This window comes from Suricata suricatta, chromosome 1 (assembly GCF_006229205.1).
Source record: "Suricata suricatta isolate VVHF042 chromosome 1, meerkat_22Aug2017_6uvM2_HiC, whole genome shotgun sequence".
In the NCBI taxonomy this organism is placed as follows: domain Eukaryota; kingdom Metazoa; phylum Chordata; class Mammalia; order Carnivora; family Herpestidae; genus Suricata; species Suricata suricatta.
The window spans coordinates 139989978-140005318 of NC_043700.1; the positions used below are offsets into that span (position 1 = coordinate 139989978).

The 15341-nt window shown below is 38.2% G+C and overlaps 1 protein-coding gene across 1 annotated transcript; it reads right to left on the reverse strand.

Annotated features, from left to right (window-relative positions):
• Positions 1-9184: 9184 nt before the first annotated feature.
• On the reverse strand, positions 9185-10974 carry UTP3 (UTP3 small subunit processome component). Its single transcript, XM_029945209.1, has one exon. It carries the CDS (start codon positions 10670-10672, stop codon positions 9251-9253), a length of 1422 nt encoding a protein of 473 aa, XP_029801069.1. The 5' UTR covers positions 10673-10974; the 3' UTR covers positions 9185-9250.
• Positions 10975-15341: the final 4367 nt, after the last annotated feature.

A 15341-nucleotide genomic window follows, 5' to 3' on the forward strand; every position in this document is an offset into this window, starting at 1 on the left:
ATTATCGTTATTTCTTACGCTGGATTCTGTGAATGTACCCATGCATTTCCTAGCAGATTAGCTTTGTTTTCAGGTTTCAAAATGCTGGCCGAGAATCCATGTTGACTTATAATTAAAAACCAGTGTTGTGTAACATTTTGCCTGCTTGCTTTTCTCTTTCTCTGGCCTGTCTTTCCCTCTGTAGAGAAAGTTATATACTTTTCTAGGAAACTAAACCTTTTTATTGTTAATATTCTCTGAAAATCAGTCTTGCAAGTACAAGAAATTCACATGAAACTTCTGATACTGTATTCCATCAAAACTTTTAAGCAAAAAGTATTTTAAAAGATGTTTACAAGAAGCTAATTTCAAGGAGTCTGACTATCTCTTAGTAGCTTTTCAGTTTCTGGCATTTTCCTGACCTGTTGAGCCCAGCGCTACCACCTCCTTGAGTAAGTTATTCGTCTTTTGAGCCAGTGATCGATCCTCTTTTGTAAAAATTTTATTACTTACTCATAGAGATGTGAGGATTAAATAAGAAATATAGGGAAAGGCTTTTTTTTTTAATTTTTAAAAATGTTTTATTTATTTTTGTGACAGAGACAGAGCATGAGTGGGAAGAAGCAGAGAGAGAGGGAGACACAGAATCAGAAGCAGGCTTCAGGCTCTGAGCCATCAGCACAGAGCCCGTCACTGGGCTTGAACCCACAAACATGAGATCATGACCTGAGCCAAAGTCAGAGGCTTAACTGACTGAGCCACCCAGGTGCCCCTAGGGAAAGCCTTTAAAACAAGGTTTGGCATAGGGTAAAATAATTATTATGAGCTATATTTTATCACTGTGGCAAAACAGCATATAATTTACAGCAGTAAAACAAAACTTAGAGGGGGAAAGCTTTTCATTATATCTTTAGTATTTGGGGAGGTTGTTTGGGCCTTTTCAGGTGAGAGTCTTAATAAAAACACATTTGCCTTTTAGGAATTACCAACTGTGTAAGAGAAAACCTTGAAGAGAAAAACTAAAAGATTTCAGATGTATTATATGATTTTAATGTCCATCCTTCACTGGATCTTTGACCTTGTTTTTGCATGGAGGAAATTTTGAGTATCATTTTAGTTACTTCACAGGGACGTTTTGCAATGTTTCAGTAAAGAATTTGGTAAAAATATACATTTACTGCATTCTAGGTGGAAGAAAAGAGCAAAGTCTTCACAAACAAATCACAATCAGCCGAGGGAGCCACTGAGTTAAAGTATGAAGTGTTATCTAGTCTTAATTGCCAGCTTTCTCCTTTCTAGTTAAAGGTCCCTAGAGGTATTAGAAACATCAACATGCTGTGGAATCTTGTAGTGTACTGTGTGTGTGTGTGTGTGTGCTTCTCTACATTTAAAAGCAGCTATTTGTATGCTTTATGTCATTAATTAAGTGGCAGTATAATGAAAATAGGAAACCAGTTGAAATATCAGTCCTTTAAAATTTATAGGTAAGACTATTTTTGAACCTTTTCTTTAAAGGTGGATGGTACTCCAAGTTCCTAGTTGCTTTTAGCTTTTGGATCAATAATATAATCACAGCTCTGCATAAGCTTTAGTGCAATAAGAGTTGATTCAGTGGCTACACACATTTAGGGAAGCCAAGATTATAAAAACAAGCCTAAACATGTTACTTCTTGAAAATCCACGAACATCTTACTATACTGTTTTAAAGGGACAAAATCCAAGCCACTGTAAGAATCAAGCCTTATCAATTTTCTTGTGAAATAAAGCAAGACATTAACTTACCTATATTTTATTTTTAGTTACCCATCTTTGATGTTTTTGAAAGTCTGGTGATCTTAAGGATGGACACTTAGATTATACGACATAACTTTTTAGAGATCAATGTCATAGGTGTACTTTTAGCATAAGCTATTTATTTGTTTATTTTTAGAAAGTGAGAGTGTGCATGAGTGAGGGAAAGGGGCAGAGGGAGAGAGAGAGAATCTCAAGCAGGCTTCACACTTAGCTTGGAGCTGGCCTGGGTCTTGATTCCCATGACTGCAAGATTATAGCATAAGCTTTTTACAACTGTGATAAGAGAAAAAATACCACTTGGAAACAGTTGGAACAGTTGTTTTTTTGTTTGTCTTTTTTTTCACAGTGTAATATAAAAGCTTGTTATTTAAAAATAATGGGGTTTTTTTGAGCTGTTTATTTTTCATTGTGTGGTACTTGGGAAAAGACTTACTTGAAAGTAATACACTCAATTTAAGACTTCGTGTTTCACTTCTGATTTTATTTTATTTTTTATTTTTTTTAACTTTTTTTATGTTTATTTTTGAGAGAGACAGAGAGAGTACAAGTCGGGGAGGGGCACGAAGAGAGAGGGAAATGGAATCGAAGCAGGCTCCAAGCTCTGAGCTGTCAGCACAGAGCTCAACATTGGGCTCAAATTCATGAGCTAGGATGCTTATCCCACTGAGCCACCCAGGCAACCCTAACTTCTGATTTTATAAGTGCAGAAATTTACTTATACCATTTAGTTAATGTGAAATCTCAGTGTGAAAGCTCTCTGTACAGTCCACTTAGCTTTACTTTTGAATCACAAGATTTTGATGACTTATTGACTTCTTTTTGCAAAATATTAATTACAAAAACACTTTGTCAATATATGTTCTCTCCATGTTTATTTTATCTCTAATAGTCTTAGAAATAGAAGCACTACTCGATGCTTTTTTTTTCTTTCTATCTTTCTTTCTTTCTTTTTTTTTTTTTTTTGAGAGCCAGAAGGAGCTTGAGCACTTGGGGGAGAGGGGCAGAGAGAGTGAGAGGGAATCAAGCAGGCGCCACAATCAGTGCAGAGTTGGTCTGTGGCTCCATCCAACAACCCTGGGTCATGACCTGAACTGAAATCAAGAGTTGGACACTTAACTGACTAAGCCACTTGGGTGTCCCAGAATGCACTCTTAAGAAATGATTTCTCCTGGCACATGGGTGGCTCAGTCATTTAAGTGGCTGACTTCATCTCACGTCATGATCTCTTGGTTCCTGGGTTTGAGCGCTGCGTTGGGCTCTGTGCTGACAGCTCAGAACCTAGAGCCTGCTTTGATTTCTGTGTCTCCCTCTCTCTCTGCACCTCCCCTACTTATGCTCTGTCTCTCAAAAATAAATAAACATTAAAATTTAAAAGAAAAAGGAAATTATTTCTCTTAAACAATATATTTAACCCAGGTCAGACAATGGCAGTTTTCTTTAGGTGGAAGAAATATGGATGTATTTTTCCATTTTTCTAATTTCCCGTATTTATGAATAGTCTATATTGAACGCATTACCTTTATCATAGAAAATAAAACATGTTGAGGGATGATTTTGATTAAGTTTGATAGTTATATCTTTTTTTATGAAGATCTACTAACAGCAAAGAGCAAAGTGGTTTCCCTTGTGTTTGCTGTAAGGCTCAACAGGCTTATGGTAGGGAAGGTTATCACATTTTGTGTCAGCTTTGTGTTTTAATATCTTAATGGTGTTGATGAAACTACTTAGTTGTTTGCTTTTCTGACCTATGGTTTTATTCACCTTTTGTTCTGCTTCTTATACATTCTTTGAATTCTCTTTTAAATTTCTGTGAAATCTGTCCCTTAATTAGTTTTCTCTGCTTTAACTCAAATCTTTTGTTGCCTTTGTTATTGCAAAGGACACCTAGCTGGTTCTCCTGCCTCTATTTTTAATCTACAATTCTATTGCTCTACAGCAGTTAGAAATGAGTAATTATCTGAAGGTTGATCTAATTATGTCGCACAGATTCTTTTTTTTTTTATGTTTATTTATTTTTGACAGAGAGAGAGAGGGGATGGAAGGGGCAGAGAGAGAGGGAGACACAGAATCTGAAGCAGGCTCCAGGCTCTGAGCTGTCAGCACAGAGCCTGATATAGGGCTCGAACCCACAAACTGAGATCATGACCTGAGCCGAAGTCAGACACATAACCGACTGAGCCACCCCAGCCCTTATGTCGCACAGATTCTTAAAAACCTTGCTTGCCTTCTCCAAATCAGGGATACAATCTGAGGTCTTTCATGATCTAATCCCTCCCCACCTTTCCAATATTATCTCCCAACCTTCATTTGCCCTTGGTGCTTTGGATAACTATAAAATGTTTGGCATTCCCCATATTGCTACACGCACTCTTCCTCCAAGGAACCCACTTGTGGTATGTAAAATGTGATTAAGCCTATGTTATTCTTCTGGGCAGGTGGGGAAGCGGGAAGGTCCATTGCTTTCAACGGATTCTCATGGGATTAAGTTTGAGGTTTTGTTAGTCCCATGTTCCTACTACACCATATTTCATTCTTGTAATTAATTTCATTCATGTCCCTGTTATTAGCTAAGAGAAACCTAAAACCACTGTGCCCAGGGCAGTGTTTCCCAAAGTGTATTCTATAGACCATCTGGATCAGCATCATCTGAGGTCCCTGTTAAAAATACAAGTCCCTAAATCAACACCAAGCCAGTTAAATCAGAATCTGTAGTGGTAGGGCACAGAAATCTGCTTTTTAAACTTACCATCTTAGACACTTTGGTTTGTAAAGCACTATGATAGATCCAAGGAGAAAATGAACTCTTTAAAGGGGAGTAAGTTAATTTTTTATATGGATTAATAGTAATGGACACTAAGCACTTAACTACCTGCCAAGTGCTATTCTAAATGTGTATAATATGGTTTAACTATTTAAATGGCTATAGGACCATATATGTCCATGTCCAATGGGAGGAAACTGGGACAGAGATTAAGTAGCCCAAGGACACACTGAAAGTGGTGACACAGGGAATAAAACTCAGTCTGACTCCAGAGGTCAAACTCCTAATTGCTACCCTGTATTATTTAAGGCAGACCATTTTATTCATTTCCTCCAGAGTTTTTTGTTTAGAGTTTTTTGTTGTTGTTTTGTTTGTAGTTTTAAACATATTTATTATTTAAACATATTTACTATCACTTAAAAGTTTCACATTGTAAGCACATGTAAAGAAGTCATTGTTTTTCTTCTTCAAAAATGAATAGCTAAAGGAATCCAGAAAACATATCTGGAATGCATAGCTAAAGTAACCACATCAAATTAAAACTTTGATATTGAGAAAATATACTTTAAGCAAAATTTATTAAAAAAATTTTTTTTAACATTTTCACTTTTGAGAGAGAGTATGAGTCGGGGAAGGGCAGAAAGAGGGAGACAAGGAATCCCAAGCAGGTTCAAGGCTCTGAGCTGTCAACACATCCCAACAGGGCTCAACCTCATGGACTGCGAGATCATGATCTGAGCTGAAGTTGGATGCTTAACCGACTGAACCACCCATGTGCCCCTTACTTTGAGGAAAATTTAAAACATACATGGTAATGTTTGTTGATTTGGGTGGTGGTAAATTTTTTATACTGTCTGTGTTCAAACATTTAATGGCAAAATGCAAATGTGTTAAAAAGAATCAGTATCTAAAAGAATTTTTTAAACTCTGATTTATTACCTGAAGCAACATTCAGTTTGAATGATTTGGAACTTTAGTTGAATCCTACATGATTTTTTGGGCTCATTTACTATTCAGATAGTGGTACATGTTCCTTCTTGTTCTCTCTGAGATGTAAATTATACTCACCTTTGCCTTTCTTGAATTACTTAGGTTATGTTAACTTATATTACTGTAACATATTAACTTAAAATTTTTTTACGTCAGGCAAGGAATAGGCAACTCCAGCGATAACTCAAAGATGTAACTTATTCTTTTGTGTCAAATATGTAAATACAATTATTCATGTTACCAAAGTTATTTTTTATGTGTAAGATCACAAAAAGTAACTTCCCAGTTTGCCAAAAAGCTTTGACCATTGAGGTCTGATAAGTAAATAAATTTATTTCTACACAAAAATTAAATGGATACATTAATTCCTTTATTAGAATATAGGTCAGAAACTGGCTTAGAGAAACTATATCAAAGCTAGTCAGCAGGCGGAGTAAGTCACTGGATCACTAATTTGGTATTTTCTTCTTTTTAATATTTTAATTTTCTGATACCAGAAACCAGTAACCTATTTTATTGGAACTGTTACCCATGAGACTCCCCAGACAGAATTCACAAAGGAGTCACTATGGTAAGTGATCACAGTGCGTAGTTAGCAATTTATGATTCCTTTGTTACAATGGTACCCAGCAGGTCTCAGTGCTCTTTAAAGGTTTGAGTAGATACAAAATTGGATGGCATACATATTATATACAGCAGTCTGTTACTTCATTAGCTATCAGTTCACATCAGGCAAGGCCATTTTTTATATTTGGAATTAGGATAGTACCATCCATATCCCAGCTATTCCAGAATGAATTAATGTTTATAATGAATGTATTGTGAGGTCTCTGAAGGAGTATTTGATACATTTGGGAGAATATTAACAGGCGTAACTCTTTTCCACTTTCTCAAATGGAAGGCTTTTCTTCCTTTAAAACATTTTTTCCTCACAACGTTGTATATCTGGCAGGGGTTTGACAGAGCATCAAATATTTTTAACCTCTAACTTCATTCCCTTGCTTTTTCTCTTGTGCCAGATTTTCTGTATTCCTTCACGTGTTCACCTAATGCTCCCCTCTTCTAAACTTAGGATACTAAACTTCGGAATCACTTTTACATATGATTACACTTTACTCAGTATATTCCTGTAATGATAGGAATCACTATACTATTAGCTACAATTCACTGAGCACCTGTGTGTGAGATGTGTTAATTCTCACAACCCTATAGTTCGAGCCAACACTTACTGGTGATTTTTGTATAACAGCCATTTTTCTAAGTGCTTTACATTAACAACTCTATTAATCCTTATAAAACCTCTATGAAGTAGGTAATACTACTACTACTCCTCCTCTCAGTTTAGATGAAAAAACTAAGGAACAGAGAGATGAAGTAACTTAGCCAAAATCATAGACTCAGTGATGGAACTGGACTAGGAACTTAATCCAGTCTGAAAATTCCAAGCTTCTAATTATGGCCTGGTCTTTCTGGTGACTAGCCCTCATCCAAGAGCCCACTCACAGTCACCTCATTAGAGCAAAAGATGCTACAAGGGGTGCCTGGGTGGCTCAGTCGGTTAAGAATTGGACTCTGGATTTCAGCTCAGGTCATCCCCAGTAGTGGGATCAAGCCCCAGGTCAGGCTCTGCACTGAGGGCGGGGCCTGCTTGGGATTATTTCTCTCCACCCTACCCCCACCTCTCCCCTCCCTGCTCGGGTGTGTGCTCTGGCTCTCAAAATAAACAAACAAACATAAATAAATAAGTAAAAAAGAACAAAAGATGTTCCTAGTGCTCTTATCACCTGGGAATCAACAAGAATTAACAAGGGTTTAAGAACTCTGTGCCAAGAATCAGGGGCAGAACCAATACATATATTTTGTATTATCTCACAGATCTTAACCATTGTTATATCACCTCTCCAAGGTAGGTTTAATAATTGCACCATGCAGATGAAGAAAATGAGTCTGAGGGTTAAGTAATTAATGCAAAAGCACCCTACTAACTGTAAAACCTGTACTTTTCTACTGTATTAGAAAAGGAAGTGTAGGATGGGGCTCTGAAGCCAGAAAGGCTGGACTGAAATCCAGCTACTTAATATCTATGTGACCTTGAGAAAGTTGTTTTTTGGGACCACAGTTTCCTCATCTTTAAAATATGGCTAGTAGAATTTACTGCACAAAAGTTGTGAGGAATAAGGAAGTACAAATAAAGTACTTACTACAGTACCTTAGCACTAAGTGTCCATTCCATTTCCAACCAATCTCTTTATAACAAAAGATAAAATAATTTGACACATGTGCTACTGAGGAAAACAGTTGTAAACTAGAGATAAAGATAATGAAGGCTCCTATTAAGCCTATTTGGGTCCAAATCCCAATGCTGTGTTGTTTTTAAAGTTAACCTCCTGGAATTTCAGCATCCTCATAAATGATATATGCAGAACAGTACCACGCCTCACAAAGTTATTGTAAGGATTAAATTAGGTGACACACAACTGGTACATGGCAATTGTTTAATAAATATTAACCAGTGACCATCTCTGCATCTCTAGCAGCTAGAGGTATTATTGAATGAACAGTGGCATAGTTAGAACATCTTTTGTGCTTTCCTTCACTAGTCCTGTCATTTCCTTCCCTGGCATCATCCCAATTAATTTTAAGGTCACTATCTCATGGGCACCTGGGTGGTTCATTTGATTGAGCGTCCAACTTCAGCTCAGCTCATGATCTTGAGGTTCATGAGTTCAAGCCCCACATCAGGTTTGCTGCTGTCAGCCTGTCAGCACAGAGCCCACTTTGGATTTTCTGTCCCCCTTTCTCTGCCCCTCCCTGCCTTGCACTCTCCCCAAAATAAATATATATATTAAAAAAAAGTCTGCCATCTCAGCATCTCTTTCCTACTGTAAAAACCAGAGTAAAAAAAGAAAAATTTAGTAACTTTTTTACCATTTAAATTTTTCACTTACCTAGCAGTACCCACCAAATTTTCAGCAAATGGTGTATATAAACAGCAACTGCTGCTAGACACCAGTACAGTATGGAAAATGGAAGTTTTACCTTAATTACCACATTAAGGTAAAAATGTAAATGGAATTTTTACCTTATTTACCACATTTCTAATAAGTCACCCCTGTTAGAAAATGTTCAATTAATGTAATTAAAGCATAGCTCTTTCCACTTTTAACCAAAGTTCCTCTACATTCCTAAGCTTTTATTACACACAATGTACAAAACCTTTAAGTTGACAAACCTATTTACTAACAAGTATCCTGCTCAAGAATTACTTAGGGAAGTGAAATGTATGTCAGAACTATTTTGTAGACTCTTACAAGTAAGATGATTGCCAAGGTCCATTCTTTTCACTTTACAAGACAAATGATAAGTGTTCTAAGTTTGACTGTTGCTCCACGACCAGCTGTGAAATTTTCAAAGGCTACTTGAAAGAATACCGGGGAACTCTTTTCAACACCATCATTTTTCCCAAGTACTTTCATATTGCTTCCAAATATAAAAATACTCCCATACTATTTCTTAGTATGACTTTAAAGGTCTAATAAATCATTAAGTTAATAAAATAAAATAAAATAAAATAAAATAAAATAGAGCAATAACCCAAATTTCCCTGTCAGCAAGAATTTTTAAATTTTAGGGTTAGGTATTATATATGAACACAATAACTTCAGTTAAAAATAAAAATTTATTGATCTAAAATTATTGCCAAAAAACTTAAGCTAGGTAAAAACTTTATTTAAGCTTAATGCTCTTTTTAACTCCTGCACGTATGCCAGAGAGTTCACCAGTATAACGTTGCTCTTCTCTACGAACTTCACGAACCTGGCCTCTTCTGCGAATTTTGGCTCTTCTGAACTTTTCCCTGTGTTTGACTCTAGGATTCCGATCAATCTTCTTTCTCCTGGGTGTAAGTCCCCTATTTTTAGCAATTTGATAGGTAATGGCTCTCTTTGCATTTGGATCTTCAAGAGCCTGTTCTTCAGTACTATCTTCTTTCTTTCTCTTCAACTTTTGTCTGTCTTCTATTTCTTTATAGTACTTCAGTGCAGCTTCATCAAAATCAGAATCATCAGAAATATCTGTAACAACAGAGGCAGCAGCAACAGTCTCTGAAACAGATTTTGGCTTGGCCTTGGTGGATTTTGCTTTTAAATTCAGTTCTTTCTTTCCAGCACCATCCTTAAGTGTGAGTAGATGACGAATTTCAGAAGACAGCTTCTGATCTACAACGGACAACTTGTTGATCAAATTTCGGTAGGTAACAAGCCTTTCTATGACAGGATGTCCATGTGCAGGGGCTCTCCTGGCTTTCAGGATCAAGTAAAAACTGATGTTGGAGCAGTAGTTCAAATAAAGATTGTACTTGGTCCTCAGGTACTGGCTTCCTTTTCCAGATGGAATGATCCCTTTCTCCACCAACTGTAGCAATGGCTCCAGCTCATCCTTCACCTCTGCCAACTTAACTTTCAGGTCTTCTATCAGTTCCAAGAGCTCTGGTGATTCTTTCCGCAGCATCTTCAGCTTCTCTTTCACTGAAACTTTCGCCAGATCCTTCACGACCCGGGTCTCAGCCTCATCTACTTGAGCTACAGGTTTTGCAAAGGCCTCTACCCAAGTCACCCCAAAATCATCCTCTTGCAGGCCTTGGGCAAGGCGCCGCTGAATGAGCTGTGCTTCCTCTTCCTCCTCTCTCTCCTCCTCCTCTACTTCTTGTTGGCTTTGTCGGTTTCGGGGCTTGGAGCCGTAGTCTGTGTCATAATAAAGTTTTTTCCTCTGACCCCACGACAAACTGGGATCCACAGATGCCTCGGCCTCACTCTGGAGGGAGCTCCCACCATCATCATCATCCTCATCATCCCCCGCACTCTCTCCATCTTCATCGTCCTCATCAGCAATATCTAGGGCTAGAACCTCCTCCTCCTCATCGCCATCCTCCTCCTCGTCCCCACTCTCCATTTCGCTCCAGCCTTTGGACAAGACGGCCCGAGATCGGGCCTCGTGAAAATCATCTACCTTATCTTGATAGTAGCTGGAGTCCCCTGGCGAGGGTGGCAATTCTGAATCGTCTTCATTGTCGTCCGCTGGGCCGGGACCTGCCTTGGCTCGCATAGCTGCCCACTTGGCCGCTCCGCGCCGCCGCGATCTCCCGACCATAATTCACGGTCTCGAGTTCTCACGGATGTCTGGCTTTTGACCACCTCTGACCTCCGCGCACGAGCCACGCGCTCCAGCAACACGCCTCTTTGAACAGCCACGCGCTCTCCTCCCGAGGACTGCACAGGCGAACTGGCCGGCCACAGTTTCCACCTCCTTCCGGCCCCCAGGATCCTCTCCGCGTGGCGTGTGAACCAGGACTTCCGCTAGGCCCCGTAGGCTTGGTCACGTTAAGAGCACTTCCCTTTTCGCTTTTGCCCTTTAATATCAGTTTATTCCGGTTACTTAAAACCCTTCCGTCTAGGAACAATAAATACAGGAAATTCCGTTCCGTAGAGCCCTTCGAGACTTCTTACTCTCGCGAGTGTGGGCGTGGCTGGGACGTGGGATCGTGAGGGAAGCCGCGGTGAGGTCCCGGGGCCCGGTAGAGGGGGCTCTGTCTCTTCGCGTAGGAGAGGCCTCGGGCAGTCCGTTGAGTTGTACTGCGCATGTACCGGGCGTTTCTGACCCGGAGCCGAGTGTAGCTCTGGGGGGACCCTCTAGGTTCTGGAGTTGTTTATCTATCTTCTCCGTCTATCAGTCTGGAAGTTAAACAGGCTGTTTTCTCTCCACAAAGTCCAAATACTACGTATCTGGGCACCATAACCTGAGGCCGTGACTAGCGCTGCTGGTCTCGAGAATCCTGTCAGAGCCTCCGGGAGGCTGTTAGCTCATCTCCAGCTCTCTCCCCCTCCGAGCTCGGTGACTCGGCGGTGATTTGTGTCCCTGAGGGTGTCCCCGAAGTATCTGTGCGAGTGGAGAGCTCTGCTCAAAGATTTGACTCCCAGAAACTCAAGTTGTCTGCAGAAGGCACCGCACTTCTTTGTCCACTTTTTGGTGGACAAAGTCAGTCTTCAAGATGTTTGGACCTGACATTCTTTGGGGCGGATCCTTTATTTAATTCTTCAACATTTATTAAGCACGAGACAGTGGGTGAGACTTTGGGAAGACAATGGTGGGCAAGAGTAGACGCTGCTCCCGCACTTAAGGAACTTGTCCTGGCGAGGGACACGCGTTAATCAAATAATCTCACGACGTGTGCGAAATTCTCATTGGGATAGGGATTGTGAACATTTGTCTCGTGTCACGCAGCCTTCAGCTGCCGAAAACACTCGACGTGCCTTTCACATCACTGCCTTTGTACACGCCATTACCCTTACTTTAAAAAAGGGTTTAGTTCTCCTGCCCAAATTTGGGAAATTTTTACTATATTAGAGAGCGTTTAAGCATTGCCTCTTTGATCTCTTTACTTCCTTAGTTGTCTTTTCCTCCCTTCTGCTCTATCACCTAGTAGATCTCTTCAAGCAGTGATACCGCAAGGATCCAATACGGTGTCTGGCACAGAGTAAGTTTAATGAATAGTATTGAAGTTACAGTATTACTTATCCCGGGTGCTACATAAAACAGCGAATGAATGATCCATAAGGCCGCAAATGTTTGTTCGTAAGGGCAATAACCTGGGCTGGAATGGACTTTAAGAAACATTAATTCTAACTACTTTCATTTTATACATGGGGAAACAGAGACTTAGGGAGGTTACATTAGCATACCTGGCACAGAAAGCAGAGACAGGGCTCCCACACCACGCTTTCACACTGAGCTGTTATCAGCCCTTTGCCTCTTCCAGTGTGAATGAGTTTCAGACCTTCTCCTGAGGGTAGGTTTGGCTGGGTGGATGAAAGAAACCAAGAGCATAAATTAAAATATTTGAGGAGGAGGGTGATAAGGGAAGAATTAATCAAACTTTTCTTTATAAGTGTTTTTAGGGCTAGAAGTATGAAAGGACTGCCCTATAATCTTAGAATAATTCAAAGTTTAAGTTTTCAAACATTACATATGATAGATTCAGATTTTTAGTATTAATGACACCTTCAAATGTAGAGGGCTGGAAGCTGAACTTTCTATGTGATGCTAAAATTAAGAGTGACTTACAATTTCTTTGGACAACATATAGTGCTTAAGAAAAATCATACAAATTTTTTAGAAAAGTGTGATTTCTAATTAAAGAATATTTTTAAATGTCTAAAGTTATATTAAGCATTGAAAAACCCTTACAGCATTTTAGAAAATGCAATTTAATAAATTAAAAAGGTATGGGTAAAAGCCCTATGTTCTGATGGTTAGTACAGAATTCATTTCTGAATGTTATTTTTAATAGATTTTTATCATTAAGCAAATATTAACTGCTTCCTACCTGTAGCAGAATACTACATGTGTCATAGATCCAAAGGTAAATTAGCCACAGTCTCTTCCCTTAAAGAGTTTATAATCGGATACAAAAGAAGACATACACAGATTACTAAAATACAGAGTAGCATGGGGTGTAAACCCAGTGCTGTGAGAGATCAGAGGGGAGAGAGATTGCCTTTGGATTGTTATTTTAGAATATTGCTTTTAAAATGTTGCATCTAACTGGGATTATAATTATATCTTTGCTTTAAATGTATTAAATTTTTATCATACATAAAAATTAAGTTTTATTTAGGTCCATAAATCCCAATTTTTCTGCTTAATTGTTTTGTAAATTATTTGAGAATTTATTACCATATTCAAGACCAGAATGCATACATTTTTAAAGAGAAAATAGAAAAATATTTTTGTTATTTTTAATGGGAATGATCACATTGCTCTAGTATTATTTAGTTTATACTAATGATTACATTTCGTAACTATTTAGAATAGAGTTGCACCATCCAATGCATATTGAGAGAATGCTGTAGTCCAACATTCTCAGATATTTTTGATAAGGAACCATTCAGAAGCCAATTATTCAATTCCAGCAGCTCCTAAAGCCTCATCTTCCATAGCTTAATCTTAGAATTATTTACCATTTAAGTGAGGAAATTCTTTTCTTAAAAAACTTCTATTTTTGAAAAGACAGCTTAATAGCCTTGTTATAAGCCTGTGCCAGTTAAAGAGAAAAACACATAGTCCCCAGAGAAAAGGAATAAATATTAAATAACATTTGACATTTAACCATTATATTTGTGGCAACTATAATTTATCATCAACTTGAATATTACATTATTGTGATGCCTGGCTTAGGAGTTAGCAAGCTACACATAATGAGGGCTTTTTTTTGTTTTTTTATTTGTTTTTTTTTTCCAAGAATATCTTTTTGCCTTATTCTAAGTTCTAAGACCTTTGGAAGATTTTCTTACTGTGGAAGGTATGGGTTTGTTAAAGACACACTAGGTGATATTAGGATACTTTATTCAGGGCATGAGTTCCAGGTCTTCAAGGTGTTCTGTCACCAGATTTGCTTAAATTGATCTCAATTATGGACTAAACAGCAATAGCAATTATAATAGCGACAACAATAACAATAACTAACATCAAGTGCAGTTATCTGCCAAGAACTGTTATAAGCTCTCGAAATTCAGCTCTATGAGGAAGGTACCGTAATATCTGTAATTTAAGAAACTGAGACCCATAGAGCTTAAGTGAGGTCATAGACTAGTAAGTGGTACAACTAGATTTGAACCCAGACATCCTGGCTTCAAAATCCACACGTTCTCTAGCTAACTGCTTCACTAGTACTGGCTTTCATATATTCCCTTAATAGATTTTCTCATTTCCAGTCTCTGCTGTACGTTTGATTCAGTATCAGCAGATATACCCTCCTAGAATATCATTTCCATCATCCCACACCCTTGTTTAAAAACTTTCAATGACTCTCAGTTACTATCAAGATAAAGTTCATAGCATTCATGACCTTCCCTCAGTTTGCCAAAAAATAGCCTTTCCAGCCATATCTTTTATTATTCCCCTACTGAAACCTTTCATTCTAACTCATGTGTGCTACTGCTCTATTCTCCAAACATTGCTTTGCAATTTCCTGCTTTGTCTCTTTGCTCATCTTTTCATTGTCCTCATAACTACTTATGTTAGAAATTTACAGATCATTACAGACATCTTTTTGGCTAATGAAAAAAAATCTCACATAGGTCCATAGGGAACCTGTATGAGACTGTTTGAAGAATTATTATTGATAGCAGGGACTTGGAGACAACCTGGATGCCTATCCCTGGAAGAGCAGATCAATAAAATGTCATGGCTGAATGCCATGGAATCTAGGAGCATGGGATGGCTGTATATCTTGGTAGACCTGGTACTGTCTTGTTTAATCTGTTATTCTGGTGTAATTATTAATAGCACCCTTTTACTCCCAGATTTAGGTTATAAATTATTTGCAATCTTAACTACATAGTAATTAGAAACAGTGACTGGAAACAGTGGATTATATATCCTCATAGCAACATGAATTGATTAAAAACATTGTGCTTGGGGAGAAAAGCAAAAGATGAGATACGCAATACTATACCATTCACATAAATTAGAAATGCATGCACAAAAAATACACATTTTAAAAAACTAAAAACCTAAACAACAAGATGTATATTAAAAAGAACAATTGCTTATGAGGGGGCAAAGAATGGGATGAAGCTTGGTGCTTGGAAAGAATGGGAGAGGAGCCTTCTCTGACAGAAAATGATAATGTGCCAGAAACTGAGGAGGATAATCAACTATTTGCATCTAAGTTTCAATTAAAAAACAAATAAGCAGATAGAAAATGACCATATAGGTCCCTAACTGAAATTCCTTTAAAAGCCTTCCAATATTTATGGGA